Source organism: Protopterus annectens, chromosome 11.part0, assembly GCF_019279795.1.
Source record: "Protopterus annectens isolate FY-2018-M chromosome 11.part0, PAN1.0, whole genome shotgun sequence".
NCBI classification, from domain to species: Eukaryota; Metazoa; Chordata; order Ceratodontiformes; family Protopteridae; genus Protopterus; species Protopterus annectens.
The window spans coordinates 186125923-186147374 of record NC_056745.1 but is presented as its reverse complement, the minus strand read 5'-3'; the positions used below and the strand labels follow the sequence as shown (position 1 = coordinate 186147374).

Genomic DNA, 21452 nt, shown 5'->3' with positions numbered 1-21452 from the left:
GTTGAATAGCCCCCATGTTCATGAGGGATAGTACTTTTTTCTGGGCCTCTGTCCACTGATTTGGGGCAGGTCTGGCCATCTGTTTGGGATTGGCAACTTGTGGCAACTTGTGGAAATGAAATCTGTATCCCTGGGATAATACATTTAAAACCCATTTGTCCTAGGTTATAAGTTGCCAGTTTCTTGTATGAAGTGCCAGTTTTCCCCCCAAAGGGACAGCTAAAAGGTAAGTGCTTGGTAAGTGTAAAGGGAAGTCATTGAGACTGTTTATCATAGGGAGGTGCCTTGTTGTTTCCAGATTTGGAGGAGGAGGAGGCACCCCATTGTTTTGTTCTAAAAGTCCCTTGTGACTTAAACCTGGAGCCTTTGGAATGTCTGGGTTTGACACGAGTGGCTCTCAAAGGAACTGGAAAGGACCAGTTCTTAGTAGACCAGTGCCTACTAAATCTTGGAGGTTGCACTTGTAAGGAATCTTCACAATTTGCACAGATTTAGCTTTATCTTCCATCTTTTTTAAAACTTCTTCAGCCCAATTACCAAAGAGACGGTCCTGTTGTAAAGGAGCATCCAACAATTTTGCTTTAACATGATCAGGTAAAGTTTGCTCTTTGAGCCAAGCATGCCTTCTTAGCAAAGACCCAGTTACAGCAGCCCTGCAAGAGGCCTCCAAAGAATCAAAACCACATTGTAAAGTATGTTTTCCAACTTGTTCACCTGAATGCAATAAGTCCTGTACATCTTTATTTTCCACACAGTCAGAAATTAACATCATTTTCTGTTTAAACAGTCCCATGATATGCTGATATTTAAGCATATGAAATTGACAGTTTAAAGCCTCGACTGCAAAGCTTGCAGACGTGTAAACCTTCTTACCATATCTATCCAGCGCCCTGGAGGAAGAATCAGGAGCCATACTAGATTCTGAAAAATCACCATCAACAATGTCTAGAACAGGAGGTATAGCCAAAGGCCTATGCTGAGGAAGAAGAAGAAAATCTCCAAGTCTCTTTTTAGATTCAGAGAAATCCTGACTTTCCCAGTGGAAATGTTCCCTTAAGATATGTAAAGTTTCCGCAAAAGAAAAATCCTCAGGGGGAGAAGCAAAAGGAATGGAATCTTCTGCATCAGAGTCCTCATAAGTAGTTAGTGACAAATCCTGTTCATTAGAAGAGTCAGAAGAAATAGAATCCTGTTCAGAAGATTCATAATCAAAGTCTTGCCTAGGCCTCTCTGGGGGGGGGGGGGGGGGGGGGTTGGCTATCCCTGATCAGAGTAATTAAATCTTCAGCCATTTTGATCATTTGTTTTTTAGGCATAGGGGCCTGCACATGTGGCCTAGGTGTCGGTTTTTTAGACATAGATTTAGATTTTGGTCTTCATTTTGAAGATGGTGTCGGTCTGATATATAAATCTGTAGGCCTGAAAACACCCTCAGAAGCCGGTGCCTGCACAGCGGCTTCGGACCCATCTAAGGTAGAGACATCCGCGGGTTCCATAATTGAAGCATCTCGCGGCATACCAGACTCCGAATGAGTCTCGGTAGAGGTCTGCGAAGAAGTAGCGAGTATCAGGGGCTGCAAAAGCGTCTCACTGAGTACCGGTGAACTGGCGACTGGCTTAGGGGAAGCGTCGTCAGTTTTGGACCTCGACCGCCTGTCTTTTTCTTTGCATTTTTTAGGTATTCTGGTAGTCTGATTGCTAACTGTAGGTATTCTGGTAGTCGGGTTGCTAACCGATGACATTTCTGGAGAATTAAAGCGTGAGCCAAAATATTTAGAAGCAAAAATATACAGATGTTTAATAGTGCGTTGATTAAATTTAGCACAAAACTGACAGCAAGGTACGTTGTGGTCAGGGTCTAGGCAAGGAATACAGTACAAATGAAAATCCTTATGAGGTATTTGCTTCCCACAAGTAATGCAATTATTAACTTTTACTGACATTGGTAAGGAGCAAGAAAAAAAGCTTCCCCAACAGGGTACTTAGCTTTTTAGTTGAAAACTTTGGTTCTGAAACTCGAAAAGAAAACGAAAATGTCAGGAGTCGGCCGAACGGCACTTGCGAACTGCTTCTGCTTCGGGCACCGCGCGGCAAGAAAGACTGATGTAATGGTGTCGGCTGAATGTTTTATACCCCTGACGACCTGACGTCATGGAAGAAGGGACAGCAACCAACACAGGACCAAAGACTTTGTTAATCAGGCCAACTGAGGGCAACCTGCCAACAGATTACCCAAATGTAATAACTGCAACAGTGAAACATGAAGAACATCGGGTCTCAGTAGTGGCCTTAGAATCCATCAAAGCGGACATCAGGGGCTGTGAAAGCACCTCACTGGAGTACCGGCGAACTGGCGACTAGCTTAACGGAAGTGTCGTCAGCAGTTTTGGATCTGTGCAGTCTGTCTCTGTCTTTATCCTTACATTTTTTCGAAAGATCAGTAGTCGGATGGCTTAACGAAGCCATTTCAGAATACAGAGATAGCGAAAGTATTTAGCTACAATAAGGGCCTGACGACATACAGTTCGGGCATTGAACAAAGCACAAAACCGTCAGCAAGGGACGTCGTGGTCTGGGCCTAAACAGGTGATGCAGTAAGAACGGAAATCTCGGTGTGGTGTTTGCTTTCCACAGGCGAGACAACTGTTAACTTTTTCTGACATTGGATAGAGCGAGAAAAAAGGATCCCCAATGGGGTACTTAGCTTTAGAAGACTTCAACTTCAATTTCGGAAATGAAAACTCAGGTAGCGGCCGACCGGCACTCGTGCAAACTACTTCTGCATCGGGCTCCTCGGCAAGAAAGATTGATGTAACGGCGTCGGCTGCCAGTTTTTATATCACTGATGAACTGACATCAGTACTGAAGCGACAGCAACTGACGCAGAAATACTAAGCCTCTGGTATTCAGGCCAACTGAGGGCTACCCCTGGCAGGATAACCCAAGTGTGAGGACTGCAACAGTGAAACACGAAGAACATCTACGACACAGAATAACTACACCAACAAAATTTAGTGTGTGTTTATATATATATATATATATATATATATATATATATATATATATATATATATATATACATATACATATACACATACACACACATATATATATATATATATATATATATATATAGAGAGAGAGAGAGGGGGGGGTTTAAACAGGAAGAGAAAGAGAAAGGGCTACCTACTAAGGTAGTGAGAACTATGATAAAACACAAAGAAAAAGGGAAGAAAATAATACTAACAATAGTATCAAGAGTATGGTAGTATGAGGGAAAAAAAAGATTAAAGAACAATATTGGTTTAATAAAGAACAAGTACTTATCTAGCCCAAATAAGTCTAGACAAATCACCATTTCTTTCACTGAACGGCAGCAAACGAAATCTGAGGTAATGGGAGATGGTACATTATGCTTAAGGGAGAAGCTCGAGAATTTCAAGTTGCCCATGAGCTTTTACAGCAGCAGAGTTAAATGAGACATCTCGGATCCAAACCCATCAGTACAGGATGGAATTAAAATTGACATCAGACCAGGTATTCACCTTTATTGGAACTTTGGGAAGAAAACAAAAAGGCCGACTGACTGACAGAGATGATTCAGAAACCAACTTTGTAAGAAAAAGATTGGCTTTAGAGTTACTCTGTACTTGTGGAAAACCATATAAAGAGGTTTACTACATAGGGTATGCAACTCTTAAATCCTCCAAGCAGAGGTAATTGCTACCAAAAATAAAGTTTTCTATGCCAAGAATTTTAAGTCAACTTTGGCTACAAGTTCAAAAGGGGAGGGAGGACTAGTTAATGCCTGTAAAAGAATGGTAATAGCCCAAGTGGGAACAGGTTCCCTGAGCAGAGGTCAGGAGGAAGGTAATAACCAAGATAAGCTTTTGACAGTCTATGCGAGGCAATGGAAGAGAGTTTCTTCCCAATATGAAAACTGGATATGGATACTAGTGGCACTAACAGTGGAGTAACTGGCTGCACCATGGAACAGAGAAATACCAAAAAGTCCAAAATGGCTAGAGGAAGGCCTGAAAATGGTCTAGGTTTTTGCTGGAAGCCCAGATAGAAAATAATTTGCACTTACATTTATAGATCTTCCTGGTGGAAAGTGTTTGAGAAGTGGTCAAAATGTGACCAACTTGGGAAGAAAGCCTGGACTGTCTAGCCATCAGTGTAACAGGAGAAAACATGCGGTTAGTTTGAGGGCTTGAATGTCTGGGTAAGGCAACGCAAATGGGTGAGAGAGAAGATCTGGGGCTGACCCCAGCACCCAGAGATGAAGGAGATGAGGCTAGAGAAAGGGAAACCACATCTATCGAGGCCAGAGCAGAGCAAGGAGGATCACTGTTGCCTTTCTCAGCATGTCTTCTGAAGGAATTGTGGTATGAGAGAGGTGGCCTTTCTCAGCATGTCTTCTGAAGGAATTGTGGTATGAGAGAGGTAGGAGTAAAGACCTACAGAAGTCTTGAGGGCCAACTGTGGATTACAGTGTCCCTTGGTGACTCCTCCTCCATGAGGATAAGGACAAAGTACTTGCAGCACTTGGTGTTGTAGGGGAAGTAAAAACAATGCAGCCCAAATCTGACCCACCACTGCTGGATTGAGGAACCACTCATGAGGGATGAAGGCTAGACCTGTTCAACCTGCCCACTAGTACACTGGACTTCCTCTGAACGTGCACTGCTATAAGAATGCAGTGAAAAGACATCACCCATTGCCACACTCTCATGGCCTCCCAGCACGCGTGGTAAGGATTGTGTTCCTTCCTGTTTGTTGATACACCAGATCACTGACATACCGTCCATCGCAACTGAAATCACACCTGGGGGGAAAGCAGCCTGGAAGGAATGCAGAGCTGACAGGACTGCTCCCATCTCCAAAATGTTGATGTGAAGGTTGGCCTCCACAGGGGACCATGTGCCTTGGACCATCTTTCCCAAGAAATGCCCCCATCACCTTAAGTGGGAAGAGTCGGATCACTGTGGCTTGTAGTGAGAGGTACTACAAAGGGGTGTCCTTGGGATATTAGCTGCGAGTCCAGCCACTACTGGCTAGAAGACCTGCAAATCTTTGAGAGTGAAACTTGAAAATTCATGGGCTGATCTCTGACAGACCACTGAGCTGAGAAGGTCTACTGGAAAATTCTCATGTGGTACCTGGCAAGAGAAATCAGCTTCCACCATTGAACTCAGGTGGTGTCAAAACAATTTTGCTGGTGGCTTCTGACATGAAAGAACAGTCAATGCCTGTTTGTGAATTGTGGAAATCCTGGTTTGTGGAAAGTTGCAATGTGTAGTCATGTCCAAAAGTGCTCCAATAAATTCCAAGGTCTACACACGATAAACTCCGACTTCTCTGTATTCACTATAATGCCTAGTGATGAGCATAGTTGGAGCAAGGAGTCCCTGGCTTGCTTGCAGACTATGATTCTTGAAGGGGGTGATGATGAACCACTCATCCAGGTAAGGGAGCACCTGGAACCCCTGCAACATAAGATAAACTGCAACCACTGCCATGCACTTGGTGAATACCTTGGGGGGCTATGGTGAGTTCAAAAAGCAGAGCTCTTGCCCCCAGCCAGAAGCAAAGAAACCTCATTTTTTTAGTGGCAGCATCCACAGAAATGGGAGAATGGACTGTGCCGTGACCACCAGAAATCATCTTTATTTCACAAATTTGTTCGAGTGAAGTAGGTCCAAAACTGGCCTGAGTTCCAAGTTCTTTTTTGGCACTAAACAGAATATTGCATAAATTCCGGATCCCTGTTGGCCTGGTGGGACACCTCTTGGATGACTCAATTTCTTAGCAGCTTTATTTTTGACACTGTTGCTTCATTTTGTAAAGGCAGATCATTGGGAATTTTCTTTAAGAGTGGAGGAGGGTATACAAAGGGGATGGAATAGCCACTGGTTATCATCTGCAATCAGACATCTTTACTGATGGATGTCTAGATGGTAGGGTGCAGGAACAAGAGCCCCCTGACTGCCTCCAGAGACCGGCAGTCGGGCAAATGTTCAGGAGCGCTGATACAGCCTTTCAGAAAAGGCACCCCGAAAGCCCTGGTTTTGCAGATCATCCCTGCTCTGGGGATGACGTCTGCCATTACAGTTCTCATCTGCCAAGGGAGTGGGGTGGGGGCTCTCTCCAGGAATGTCAGGTACACGTCCATGAGACTTCCAGAACCAACGTTTGCTTCTACCCTTTTGGTTTCTGGAAAGGTCCTCAGAATTAGAAAACTGGATCCCTACAGGAGACAGGGACTTACCATATTTTTCACTCTTGGACAGTGTTTCTTTAACTACTGGACTGAACAGTGTCAATATGTCATAAGAGAGTTGACAAAGAACATCTTTAAATGTTTCACAAAATTGCATATGCACATCCAACCATGTCTCCTTACAGTTATATCGATGCCCCAAGAGAAGCCCTCTGTGGCACTGAAAATGAGGCACACTGAAACATTAAAAAAGGATCAGAGGATTGACTGTGAGTTGATGGATTCGATTCAGAGTGAGATTTGGACAACTCTTTGGTCAAATCCCTCTGAAAGCACTAATGTGTACCAGGTTAATTCAGCAACCTGATAGCAAAGGTCGCTAATGTGTAGACTCACTACCTGAATCTGTCCAGTGCCCCAGACTCCCTGTTAGGGGGACGGACAGTCAAAAACTCCAACAGTTCCTTCTTGGTGGCCGCCACCACCACCATGAAATCTATGGCCGGACCTTTGCCCTTTTTAATTTCTTGAAGTCTTTTGTGTTTCTAATACCATGATGGGAATGGACTCCATTCCTAAGTCAAAGTATAATTAACTAAAGTTCATGAAATTAGTACAGTTTCAACCTTTGATGTCAGACAGAAGTGCTCTTTGCAGCACCTGCAATGTGCCCAGTAATGACTCCTTCTGCAATTCATATTGAGTTGCATGTATCAGTGACATATCCAAGTACGATTGTAAATTGTTCCTACTACTATTGTAACTGTCTGGGTATGATTCTTCCACACTGATTTGCTTCTGCCTGCAAATCTTGGCATTTTATGACTGTCTCTCTCTCTCTATGTTAAGCCACTGCAGTCACTGGGTGTAGCAATTTTGATAATCGATGCTATGTTTGTGTTCTTTTCATGGACCACTATATCTGGTTCTCTTACATCTATTTTCTGAACTGTTCATAATGAGTGATCCCATTCAATATAAACTTAATTTTCTATGACGACTTGTGGTTAGTTTCCAGTGTTTTCAGCTACTTCAATATTACATTGTTTGCACAATCCCCAATGTAACAGTCTTGCCACATTATTATGTCTTTGAGTACATACAGTCCCTTCTGCCATTAGTATATCACAACCAGCAACAAGAAGTGTGACCGTTTCCAATTCTGTTTTAGAAAACCTACATTTGTCTATTTCTCCCACATGTTCAATGGACTTTGTAAACCAAAATGTACATAACCCACTATCTTAGGCCACCAATATTTTGGTTTAAATTTGCCTCTCCTTAATCATGTCTGTGTTCAATTGTTATCAACATAAGGTTGTTACAAGAGTTTTCTATACTTGCAAATGTACTTGTGCATTTTGCAACTGTACTTGTGCATTTTCCACATTTCTTGTCTTTTCATCTGATCCTTCACCTTATATTATTTTTTATTTTTTTGTTTTTTGGCACATTCAGTTGCTACCTGATTTTTATCTACTTCTGGTTTGATCTCCATTCCCGCTTGACACTGATATGCTTCTGCTAAACAAAGCAGGGAAGTCATCTTAGACATCCTCCTCATGTTTCAAAACTTTCACTACGTTTGGGTCTTGTGAGGTTAACAGATATGTATGCAGTCCCACGACTGCAGATCTATACATGTAATCAATTTCAAGGAAGCCTATACCTCCTTCAGAACGGGGAATATATATTCTTGGTACCCACTGATTTTTATAAATCATATGATGAGCATAAAGCATCTTTCTTGTTTTCCTGTCCAACCAATCCAACACCATTCAATCACGCCAACATTATTAAGCTAGGACAGGAATACCAAAATTGGTTTACAGCATATATTTTATTCCTAGATGGCAATGTTGTTTTCAGTAATAATGCTAGTCTTCAAAAATATTCTTTACTAAGTTTTATTCATATTTGTTCATGTTTTATTGTTGATCCTTCATCATCAACTCCCAAATATTTATATAGTCCCTCTTGGTCAAGTTATATTTTATCAAATTCTTGTCCCAAACTGATGTTTTCTTGGTGCCGCAGCTTTCCTGTTTAAAGGTTGCTTTTCCATATTTATCAAGACCAAATGACATTTTTATATCTGAAAAAGTTTTGACCACTTGCAGCTGTGCTTTCAGTTCCTCATTTGATGAACTATACAGTTTTAAATCATCCACAAAGAAGTCTTTACACTTTGTTTTTTAGGAGCTAAATTTTAGCCATGACCTATTCTGTTAAGTAGACAGCTTAATGGATAAAGGGCAAGACAAAATAGCAGCGATGACACAGTCACCCTGGAATATCCCCCTTTTAATTTTTATCCCAGGAACAATAAATTTGTCCTTTACCATGGCTTAACTGCAAAGTGGTCTGCCACTGTTTCATGGTTGCAGTAATGTAATCGATCAGTGTCGCAGTAATGTAATTGATCAGTGTAGGGTGTATCTTACACATTTTTAAGCACTCTTATCCATGAATGTGGGACACTAAATGCTTTTTTGTAGTCTATCTATGCCTTACTTAGATTCTTCCCCTTTTTACATTTCTCCATTATGACTAACAACAAATGGACCTTTGTTCCATACGACTCCCTTTTGTTACCATTTTGTTCTACTGCCGTGATTGAATTTTCTTCTAATGACCATAAACTAGTGTCGGCATCAATTCTAGTATATAGTTTATACATTGTCGGAAGGCAAGACAATTCCATTTTGGTGGCCGCCGCCAACACCACCACCATGGAATCTATGGCCAGAGTTTTTCCTTTTAGTATTATTTCAATCTTTGATGTCAGCCAGAAGTGCTTTTCACAGCACTCGCAATGTGACCAGTAATGACGACTCTTGCAATTCTTATGGAGTTACATGCATTGGTAACATATCTAAATAGGACTGTAGATTATTTTTTTATAAGGCCCGCTCCTACTACTATTGGAACTGTCTGGGTATCTTTCTTCCACATTGCCCTAGTTTTTGCCTGCAAATCCTGATATTTTATGACTTTGTCGCTCTCTCTCTCTCTCTCTCTGTATGCAAGACAGTGTAGTCACTGGATGTAGTGATTTCAGTGATCAATGGTACTTTTGTCTTCCTTTTCATGGACCACTATATCTGGTTTTCTCACATCAATCTTTTTGACCTGTTGGTAATGGGTGATCCCATGTGATATAGACTTCATCTTTTGCCCCAATAAGGATGTTTTGGTCATACCAGAAATTTGCACTGCTAGTGTGGGACTGGGTCTGGCCATATCCGGTTTCTTCCAAACCAGTTTTAAGATCAAGTCTACCATCTAATCTGCAAGAGAGACTCCCAAGTAGTAATGGGCCAACCCAAAAAGCCTCGAGAAATAGTGACTCCTCTCAGGAAGTGGATTTTGAGGACCACTCCCCCATTCTCAGTAGTTCAAAAATTTCACTGAAGTACTCAGTAGTGAATCTTGGGAACCTTTCTAATTCATCAAAGTTAGTATTTGCAGTTAGGGACTCCTGTGGAGAGTCCATGTGCTTCCTTTTGCACCTATACTTCTGATGAATCTCTCCAGTGGAATGTTTTGGAAAGGACTCGGAAGCTGATTTGGGGTCTTCAAAGTGGATGGGCTCAAGACTTTTGGAGAATGGCTGCCCACATGGGATAAAAAGAGAAGGATCAGGGCCTGAGGAAATACCATGAAGGAGAGATGGATTCAAGCCCGAGGCAGATGTCTGCTCCTTACACAGAGAGCACTCTCTTGAAAGCCTTGAAAGCAGTGCCACAGACACTTCCCATAGAAGCCTTGGTACCCAAGGAAGACCGGTCTCTAGGTCCAGCCCGCCCAGCTCGGAGGGTCTTGGAGTTGAGCCTTCTACCTGGGTTAGATGATGATGCCTCAGTCACAAGATCCATTAGGTTCCAAGCTACTCATACCTGACCAGAACAGAGAAACTGCCAGAGTCAGAGAAGACCTTGTATTTGGATCTAGCAGGGACATACCTCTGGGGAAGCCTGGATCAGATAGCCCCAACTTCGCTGGACAGACCTGTGAAGAAGCAATGTCCTGATAAGGGGAATAAACCAATCTCCAGCTCTGACAGAGGTTGGAGATGGAAGGACTACCAGCTGGATTTGGATCCTGAGAATCTTCCTCTTCATCCTATACACATCAGCTTCAGAAAGACTCCTGGAGGACCTAACTGAGCTGAGAGAGGAAGGTCTTAAATCGATGGAGTGACCCTATCCTTAAGGATGATGGATCTCAGACTGGGTGATGACGCTGGAGAAAAAACATGGCTCTGATAAGGTAGGTGTACCAGATTCAATGAGAATCAGCTCCGATGTGAAGGTCGGATCTGAAGGTTTAGATGTCAAACAAAACAGTGCTCTGAACTGGTCAACCGATCAGATACTGAATGAAAGCCTAGAGGCAATACTAAAGCAATAAAATCTGGTTTTAGTCAACTTCAGTAAACCATACAAACCAAAGCATTTTTAAGTCCACTATTTAGAACAAAGAAATGCTCTATTAGTAACAAAGAAATCTACAAAGTATAAAATCAAAAGATGGAACAGCTCAGAGGCAGAAAACTCAATCTGATTCAGAACCTGAAATACAAAAATATGGAACAAACTGCATGACTGAAATGCTGAATTTGAAAACACAAAGTGAAGTCATCTTTCAAACTGTTAGAACCATTTGCTAAGACAATACAGCAGTGCAAAGATGACAGCTGCAGAGGACGCTGCTCTGCAGACATACTGGCATCAAAAAGACTAACAGCAGCTGAAATTAAAACAATAGTACACAGCTATCAAATATACAAATAAAATATTTATAAAAATGTCTCACCTTATACACATAAAACTATTTAAAAAAAGGCTTACCTTATCGGGCAATTGAGCATGCATTTTCCGTATGAAGTCTGCAATCAAATTTGGTTGCATCTTGCTATCCAACTCATCTCCAATCTGAGCCAACTGAGACCCTATTGCTCTACAGAGGTCATCTAATTCAACACCTATAGAAGGAATTCAAAATAAGTGACAATACAGATGTAAAGTTGCAAGAATCATTCTCTTGTATGTAAAACTGAGAAATAAAAAAGCTGGTTAGCTAACTGCAACAGTGAGTTTAGAATATCAAGAGTGGGCCACCTGACAGTAGACACAGCATCTTGTTAACAGTAGTCTGTCTCTTCAGTTAACGGTGAGCTTTAAAAGTCCATCTTTACTGATGCCTGGTGACAGTGTTAAAAAACCTGATAAAATCAAAACCCTGGCAAGAAAAAAAGTTATGCACTCACCACAATGTTCCATCAGCGTTGTACATTTTCATTCTTCCTCAACAGATGGGGTTCAGATCCGACCCTCGAATCTGACTCTGCAGCTATTTTAGTTTGGTGCCATTAAAAAGCTCTTGAGCTCCTCCATTACCCATAATGTACCAACCCCTAACATACCTTGATCTTGTTTGCTGGTTGACATAATGTAAGAAGCCATTATCTGGAGCTCAATATAAGGAACAGCGGTGTCCTCAAAAGTTCTCGTTCTTCCAGAAATCAACTGTGAAAAAGGCTGGGGGTCAGTGGGGAGGGGAGTTGAGGAAGAATGAAAATGGACAACACCGATGGAATGCTATGGTGAGTACCTAACTTTTTAATTTGATGTGGTCAATTTTCATTCATTCCTCAACAGCTGGGAAAGAGTCCCCAGCCACCTAAAATCCCGGGTGAACTCAAGGAAGTACATTCCTGAGCACAGATGAGCTAAAGACCACTCTTCTCCCCTAGAGACTAGTTCCAGTCTGTAATGAGTAATAATGGTATGAGGACTGGCCCAAGTTGTAGCTGTACATATGTTGTCCATGGAAGCCAGAATCACTGAAGCAGCAGCCGTGGACTTATTTAAATGGGCTCTAAAAAGGCTTTGGTAAGGAAAGACCCAACTTATTGTAGACAAATGATATATAATTCGTCAGCCATCTTGCTAAAGTTAACTTTGCAACTGATTTACCCAATTTAGAACCTGCAAACTAGACAATTTATCTGTCTTTCTAATTTATTTTGTTCTATGCAAGTAAAAACTTAATTGCCTGTGAACATCCAATAAGTGCAACATACATTCACCTTTGTTCTCAAATTTAGGAAAGAAAACTGGTAGATTAAAGAACTGGTTAATGTTAGATTCTGACACCACCTTAGGAAGGAAAGGACTGGTTCATAATGTTACTCTATCCCTATGAAAAATCAAGTAGGGAGGTTCAGAAGACAATGCTTGAAGTTCTAAAATCCTTCTAGCAGAGGTGATGGCCACCAGAAAGATAATCTTCCATGTCAGAAACCTAAGATCACATTTTGCAGCTAGTTCAAAGGGGGGATGAATTAAGGACGGCAATACCAAATTTTAAGTCCCATGGAGGAACTGGATCTTTACAAAGAGGTCTCAAAAGAAGGGTACCTCTCAAGAAGGCCTTACAAAGTTTAGAGGAACCAGGGCGGAGTTCTTAAATCCAATGTGAAAATTAGAGATGGCTGTTAACTGAACTCTTAACGGTTGAGGATCTAGCTTCTTCGTTGAAAATTGTTGCCAAAAATTCAAGGACACTTTGTACAGGAGCTAAAAATGGGTCAATGTGTTTCTGAAATTCCCAAAAAACAAAACTCTTCTATTTACTTCTGAAATTTTTTTCTTCTAGAAGCTTTATGGGAAGATAAAAGCATATGTTGGACAGGGGACAAGAGCATAGGTTTCTGGCTATTAAAGAAGTCGAGAAACCATGCAGTCAGCTTTAGGTTTGAGATATCTGGGTGAATCATGCCTGTCGAGTGAGGCAGGACGTCTGGAATTGGATTAAGAATTCAAGGTGGGTAACTTAGATGAGGCCAAAGAAAGAGGAAACAAATCTGTCGAGGCCAATAAGGAACAATGAGGATGGCTTTGCTCTTCAACCAGAAAGCTTTCTGCAGAAATCTGGGGATATGCATAGAAGAGACGGAGGGGGGCAATCCTGTAATAGTGTGTCTTTCAGTGATTCCCCTAGTGGAGGGATTAGGGCAAAGAAGTTGCTGCACTTGTTGTTCAGGGGAGATGCAAACAGATCGCAGCAAGGCCAGCCCCACTGTCGAAAAAAAGACGTTATGTACTCACCATAACGTTCCATCCGAGTAGTTCTACTTCCTTTGTCTTCAACCTGTGGGATACCGGATCCGTATTGGATCAGATCCGGCAATTTCACTAGCATCTGCTCCAAGCTCCTCCCCTTACCCATAATACACCTCACTACCTTTCAACCCCCAGATCGAGTTTGCTGACCCTTATTACTGATAACCTGACCTGAAAAATACTTTATGACCTACAACTGCAGCCCGCAGGCTGACCGTATGACAAGGTCAGGGGGAAGGAGGGAGCGACGGTTGAAGACAAATGAAGTACAACTACTCAGATGGAACGTTATGGTGAGTACATAACTTCTTTATCTGAAGTAGTTTACTTCATTTGGTCTTTAACCTGTGGGACAGAGCCCCCAGCTACTGAACTCCTGGGTGGCCCTCATGGAAGGATATTCCAGAGCACCGCAGAAGTCAAATCCAATTTGTAGTGAGAAATAAACGTATGAGATGAGGACCAAGTAGCTGCAGAACAAATATCATCCAATGAGACTCTAGACCAAAAGACCACAGAAGTAGCCATGGACCTAGTGGAATGAGTGGACCTAGTGGAAAGAGCTTTCACCTGACCCGGAGGAGACACCTTTGTCCTTATAGACCTGAAGGATGCATAAGGAAATCCACCTAGCAATAGTGACCTTGGAGATAGGTTTACCCAAAAAGGGCTTAGAGGAGGACACAAACAGCTGATCGGATTTACGGAAGTTTTTGGTCCTGTATAAATAAAATCGTAACTGTCTATGAACATCCAACAAGTGAGTTTGTATTCCATTTTGTTAGCAAAGATAGGAAAGAAGACAGGTAAATTAATGATCCGATTGATATTAACTTGTGATGTTAGTTAGGAAGAAAAGACAGATTGGTCCAAAGGGAAACCCTATCTTTATGGAAAATCATATATGGAACTTTGATGGACAAAGCTTGCAGTTCTGAAACCTTTTTAGCAGAAGTGATAGCCACCAGGAATGCTGTTTTCCAAAATAAAAATTTTAGATCTGTAGTTGCAACAGGTTCAAAAGGTGGGGCGACCAAAGCTTGAAGAACCATAGTAAGGTCCCATGGGGGAACAGGATCCTTGACCGGGGGGAATAACGGAAAGGTTCCTTTGATAAAGGCTTTACACAGTCTGGAGGATGCAAGTGAGGCAGAATTCTCACCCACATGAAAATGAGAAATGTTGAACTTTGATAGTAGAACTAGTTCCCTGTTGAAAAATATTGGCTAGGAAATCAAGACTGGCAGAAATAGGAGTGTGAAAGGGTCTAAACTCCTTTGAGAAACCCAAAAGGAAAAATGTTTCCATTTGCTGCAGTAAACCTTCCTGGTTGAAGACTTATGAGCATTATGAGCAGCCACCAGAATAGACCTAACTGAAGAGGATAATCCAGGATTCCTAGCGATCATGGGAACTGGAGCAGTCAAGCCGTGAGCTTCAAACTGTCCAGGTTCGGATGATGAACCCCCGATGGGTGTGAAATCAGATCCTGAATGGGATCAAAGATCCAGGGCAGAGCCAGAAGATGAGACCAAAGGAAAGGAAACCATACCTGGCAAGGCCAAAACAGGGCAATGAGAATCACTTTGCTCCCCAGTCGACGAGCTTTCTGTAGAAAGCTTGGAATAAGAGGTACTGGAGAATAAGCATACAGAAGACCTGGAGGCCAAACATGGACTAGAGCATCTCTGGGGGACTCCCCCGGCAGGGAGTTCAGAGCGAAAATCGATGTACTTCACATTGGAAGGAGATGTGAAGAGATCGCAGCAAGGCTGATCCCACTCCAGGAAGATCTGCTCCACTACTGAAAGATTGAGACCACTCATAAGGCATCAGAATAGTCCGACAACCTGTCCGCTGGAATGTTGGACCGTCCCGGAATGTGCGTTGCTATGAGAAGGTGACCGGTGGAGATTGCTCATTCCCACACTCTAATGGCCTCGCGACAAAGGGGGGTAAGATCTGGTCCCTCTCTGTTTGTTGATGTACCAGACCACTGACATGTCTGACTGAATTGCAATGGTTCCCAGAGAAAGAAAGGCGTGAAGGGCTTGCAACTCCAAAAGGACCGCCCTCATCTCTAGAACGTTTAAGTGCAAATGGATCTCTACATTAGACCACCAGCCTTGGACTGTCCTGCCCAAACAATGCCCCCCCACACCAGATTTGGGAGGCATCCTTTATAACTGTGGCTTGGACAGGGGCTGAAACAAAGGGTCATCCCTACAAGATCTCTGGAGAGCACATCCAACACAAAAGGGACGACCGACGGACTCGACTGAGTTGTATTGGATACGATAATGGAAATTCCAACAGGTACCATTGTAAAGCTAGTGTCTACTGTAGAATTCTCATATGTAACTGGGCGCATGGAAGAAGCGTTATGGTCACCGCCACTGAACCTAAGGTCCTCAACACTGATTTTGCCAATGAAAGATGAGAACAGTAGATCAGAGAGACATGCATCCTCAGGTTTTGAGCTCTCTCCGAGGTCAGGAAGATTTTGCACTGTAAGGTGTCCATCCTTGCCGCAATGTAGTCTATCACCTGGATGGGATTTAGAAGTGATTTGGATGCATGATTGTGATCCCCAAATGCAGAGCAAGTTTTAAGAAATAATCCTTGGTTTGAGAAAGTTGATGCCTGGTGGGAGCAGTGAGGAGCCAATCATCCAGGTATGGGAAGACCTGAATCCCCTGAAGCCTCAGGTGAGCCGCTTCTACCGCCATCACTTTGGTGAACACCCTGGGGGCTGTGGTGAGACCAAAGGGTAGGGCTCGAAATTGGTAATGATGGACTCTTAGCTGGAAGCAGACGAACCTCCTGGAGCTTCTGTTCTTTATGTGATAGTAGGCATCCAGGAGGTCTAACGAACACATCCAGTCACTCTCTTGCAGGTATGGCATGATGGACTGTAGTGTGATCATCTGGAATTTTTCTTTGGCAACTGACATGTTCAGGGTAGATAGGTCCAGAATGGACCTCAAGTCCCCCATTTTCTTTGGCACCAAAAAGAACCTGGAGTAGAAGCCCGATCCAGACTGATCTGGGGGGACAGGTAGGATGGCTCGTTTTTCTAGCAGCTTAGATATTTCCTGTGTTGCTGCCTCCCTTTGAGTGGGTGGTACGTCTGGGAGGCGTTTGGGAGGTGTGGAAGGAACCACAAGGGCGATAGAGTATCCTCTGGATATGATCTGAAGCACCCAGTGGTCTGATGTTATTGACTCCCAAGCCGCCAGGTGCAATGACAATAGTCCCCCGACCGACTGCCTCCAGAGTAGAACAGTCGGGCAACCCCTCAGGGTTGCTGTCTGGGCCTGTCTGAGAAAGGTTCTCGAGACCCAAAACTCTTCAGACCCCCTCTACCTCTGGGCCAACGTCCATTCTGTCCCCCTCTGCCTCTGGGGGAAGAAGAGCCCCGAGTGTCCCGGGAATACTGTGACTTCCGGAACCACATCTTCTTTTGCCCTCTCTGATTCCAGGAAAGGGATCTTTGAGGGTTCGAGAAGTAGATTCCGATGGCAGACAGCATCTTCTTGTCCTTCTCACTCTGGACTAAAGTCTCTGACACCTTGAAAGGTTCCAAAAACTGACAGTCTGAGACAGGAGTTGCGCCTCATGGACACACCGGACCCAGCCACCCTAGCCACTCCTTCAGTAGCATGTGAGAGAAGTCGCATGAACGTGTTGGAGACTGCTTTCAAAGTGGCCATCCTCACGGAGAACAAGTCCCTGTCCTCCTGCGACATGGACTCAGGGGGAGACTCAGCCAGCTCCTTGTGCAGGTCGCGCTGGAGTCTTGTGACGTGGAGCAGGTAGTTCAGCTCCCTAATAGAAAAGGTTGCTGACACAAACTCGCTTCCCTAAGCGGTCCATCATCCACGACTCCTGGCCAGGAGGATGAACTGAGGAACTCTCTTAGGATAGTTCCTTCTTTGTGGATGCTGCTACCACCATATCTTCTACGGGGGACTCCTTGTTCCACGCTGGTCTATCTGATGGTGGATCAAGATCTTATCAGGATGTTTAGGGATTGGTTCCACGATGCCTGGCTCCTTCCAAGCCCACGAGGTGACCAGGTCCATCAGGGGATCTGCGGGAGGGGACAACCAGGAAGTAGAGGGGCCCATGCCAAAAGCCTCCAGGAACACGGACTCGTCAGAAGAAGGTTTGGGGGTGGACCAACCTCCCCCGTTGGTGAAGGATTTTTTTCGAAAAGTGACCTGGGGGAACCTTTCCCATCATCCAAATCAGTCTACTCGGTGAGGGACTCGGGGTGGGGGTCCAAGTGACTCCTCTTACACATACGCTTGTGAGGCACATCTCTGGTGGGGCTCTCCAGGGTCAACTCGCAAGCCACTTGTTCCTCAAGGGGAACCGTTAGGGGCTCCTCGAGCACGGGCTGTCCCTCTGGCAAATGATGGGATTCGCAGATAGAGCCGAGGGGGTCGGGGCGGAATCAGAGGGGATAGTCAAGGGTCTCTATCTGGAGGAGGGAACCCTTTCTACCATGTCGAATGCCGTGGGAGAACAAACCTCCTGAGGAGCCAATAAGGAAGCCGGTCTCCACGGGTCCGATGTGAGAATCGGAGCCAAGCCCGAAGTGGATGAATCTCCGAGGGAGGGAACCTGGCCTGACAATGCCGGAGCCGATGAAAAAAGTTCCGCTCTCTCAGATCAGACACCCAAGTACCGGCTCCAAGAATCACTCGGATCCGAACTGGTTGGATCAGACACGCTCCAGGCAGCTGTCAGCGTCGAGGAAGCAGGTGCTGTCAGCGCCGACCCCCTGATTAACTCCATCCTCGGATCAGAGTACTCCAAACCTGGTGGACAGATCGGAGAAGGAGAAATCTGTGTGAAAAAGGGAAGCGAGCTCCCCCCACCAGAAGGAGAGGGGGCTGGCAAGACCCCCATCTGGATCTGAGTACGAATGAACCTCATCATTTTATCCATGTCATCTTCCGATAAGCTCCGAGTGGACCTCGACGAGGCCACTGACTCTGACCTGGCGGGTCGAGGAACCGAGGCCCTAGATAGAGAACATGTCTCCTCCGGCTATGGAGAAAATCTCGGAACCGAGGGGAGTCACAGATCCTAGGCAGACTTTTGGCGGGAGAAGGAAGGTCCGAGCATCTCTTACATTTGTCTGGTGTGAGATTTTGGCTCTCTCTGCCGCAGGCTTTGAAACAGGAGGTCGAGTCCCAGCCTGGGAGGGAGGAGAAGCAAGTCCAAAGACAGGAAGGAGAGGCAGCCACAGCGGCAGCTATGGCCAAAGCCGAGGACGAGGCAACCACCTCACAAGAGGGAAGAAGGCCTTTCAGGGCCAACTTAGCCTTCCTGTTCTTGACAACGCACGGGTTAAAACCCGCGGATATAGTGCAGCCAGTATTCAGATGGGCAACGTTCAAGCACATTACACAAAGTGTGGCCATTTGCAGGAGACAATTTATGGCCACACTCAGAACACCTTTTAAACACAGGCTCATCAGCCATGCTTCTATTCAAGCCACTCAACTAGAGAAGGGAAGAAAAGGGAGAGAAAAAAATTACCAGTTTTTCCACTCAGACCACTCACCACACACTCAAGTCACACAAAGCACACTGAGGGGGAAGGGAAAGCAAAGCACACTAACAAACTAATGCTAAACTGCAAAAAGGGTTCTATTACACGACGCACCAGCAAGGTGAGGAGAAGAGGGAACCTACACTAAACACTCATACTAATATTACAGAGAAAAAAGCTGCTTAAAAGCAGAAAACCCACTCACTACTCGGAGCTCAGGATATCACGATGCTTCAGCAAGCCGTGGCAAATGAGATCTAGGGATTGGAAGGTAGTGGAGGTGTATTATGGGTAAGGGGAGGAGTTTGGAGCTCGGAGCAGATGCTAGTGAAATTGCCGTCTCTGATCAGATACGGATCCGGTATCCCACAGGTTGAAAACCAAATGAAGTACGCTACTTCAGATATGATTTCTCCCACGTTTGTGTTAAGAAACCACTCGAGGTAGTAGAATGGACCTGCTCAATTTGTTTTCTATCACGTTGGATGGCCCCGGAATGTGCATTACTATCAGAAAACTGTTGGATGAGACCACCTACTGCCACACTCTGAAGGATTCTCGACACAAGGGGCAAGACCTGGTGCCTCCTTGCTTGCTGATGCACCAAACTATTGACATATTGTCTGTCTTAACTGCAACAGTCCTGAAAGGGAGAGAGTCTTGGAAGGCCCGCAGGCACTGCTCTCACTTCCAGGAGATTGATATGCAAATTAGCCTCTTGGGGGGACCAAGTGTCTTGGATAGTTTTCCTCAGAAAATGCCCCCCACCCCCAACTGGGAAACTTCCGTGGTCACTATGGCCTTGGGCTGAGAGGGAGCAAATGGATGGCCTTGTAGAACCTGATCTGATTGCATCCACCACCTGAGATCTCTCTTGCATATGTGAGTGATTTGTATCAGAATTGAAGGGTTGGTAAAGTATCGACCATTGTGTTGCCCGCATCCACTGTAGAATCCTCATGCTAAATCTGGCTAAAAGGTACTAGTGTTAACGCTGCTGACAGATCCTACAGCTTGAAGGACCAAGTGGGCTGAAATCTTGGTACTGTAGATTATTTTTCTGATCTGTGATCTTACAGTCTGAACCCTTGACGGAGGCAGTGAAGCTATCACTGACTTTGTGCTGAAAAGTGCTCCAAAGTGCTCCTGTGAATTCCAAAACCAGAGTTGGTTCCAGTTGAGACTTGCAGTTTATGGTTACCCCCAGATGAGAACACGTCTGGAGAACCTGATCTCTTGCCCTTACTAACTGATGTCTGATCGGGGCGGTAATGAACCAGTTCTTTAGATATGGACAGACTTGGAATCCTTGCAGTCTCAAGTGAGGTGCTACCACTGTCATACATTTGATGAACACCGGGGGGCTGCGGTGAGGCCAAAGGGCAAAACTGTGACCTGGTAAACACAGTCTCTCAGCCGGAAGAGCAAGTGCCTTCTGGACCATCTGTTCATCTTTATGTGACAGATTGGGGTTGCTGATGTTGTAATGGGTGAGAGATAAGGTCCTGTCAGGGATCCAGTATTTATGGGGGATACTTGAGGTGAGACAATAGGAAGGGGAACTATACCCGACGTGGCCAGAAGGGGGCAATGAGTTATTCAACCTGCTGGCTTTCTTTAAGAATTTCGGGATCAATGGTAGAGGGCGGCAAGGAAAAAGGAGTCCCAGAGGCCAATTATGGACTACAGCATTCCTCGTTGACTCCCCCTGGGGGGGGGGGGGGGGGTTCATAATGAAGTATTTGCTGCATTTGTTGTTTGGAAAAGAGGCAAACCGATCACAACAAGGTTGGCTCCAACAGTTGAAGATTTAATTTGCAGCTGATTTAAAGACCACTCGTGAGGAGTCAGGACGGACCTGCTGAGTTTGTCTGCTAGTGCGTTGGTCTCTCCGGGAATGTGAGTTGCAATCAGAAAGCGGTTTGAAGAGATTGCCCATTCCCATACTCTCATGGCCTGTCTGCATAAGGGATAGGACTGGGTTCCTCCTTGTTTGATCGTCCCCAGGGAGAGAGTCCTGAAAGACTTGCAACATTAGAACTGCTCTCATCTCCAAGGACAAGGATATGCAACTTGGTCTTGGTGGGGGACCACGTGCCTTGGAGAATCCTTCCCTATTAATGCCTCCCCACTTCAATTAGGAAGTGTCCGTAGTCAATGTGGCTATTGGGGGTGGGGGGGTGACCTGCTCAGACACGGGTTGTTTAAAAGCATCCACTATTGTAGATAATGTCTGCATATTAAGGACAGTTTGACAACAGCGGATAAAGGATGGAAAAGAATTGACCACTAAACAGCCAGGGTCCACTGTAGAACTCGCATATACGGTCTGGCCAAGGGTACTAGAATGATGGCTGCTGACATAGACCCCAATGCTCAGAGAACTAGCCTTGCTGGAGGAGAAGTAAGATGCAGTAATAAATGAACTTATTGTCAGAGATATTATGCAATGTAGATGTAGTGAAGCATTTGTTTTGAAGTTTTCAGATGCGCTCCTATAAATTCCAGATTCTGTACAGGAGTCAGGTTTGAT

The 21452-nt window shown here is 44.5% G+C and overlaps 1 protein-coding gene across 3 annotated transcripts in view; it reads right to left on the bottom strand.

The window, feature by feature from the left end:
- LOC122815251 (BH3-interacting domain death agonist-like) overlaps positions 1 to 21452 on the bottom strand; it is a 450925-nt gene that overhangs the window by 268063 nt on the left and 161410 nt on the right. For all 3 annotated transcript variants that reach the window (XM_044087596.1, XM_044087595.1, XM_044087594.1), the window contains one exon: positions 11077 to 11210. In XM_044087596.1, coding sequence (XP_043943531.1) covers positions 11077 to 11210 — 134 coding nt within the window. The remainder of the gene's footprint in view (positions 1 to 11076; positions 11211 to 21452) is intronic.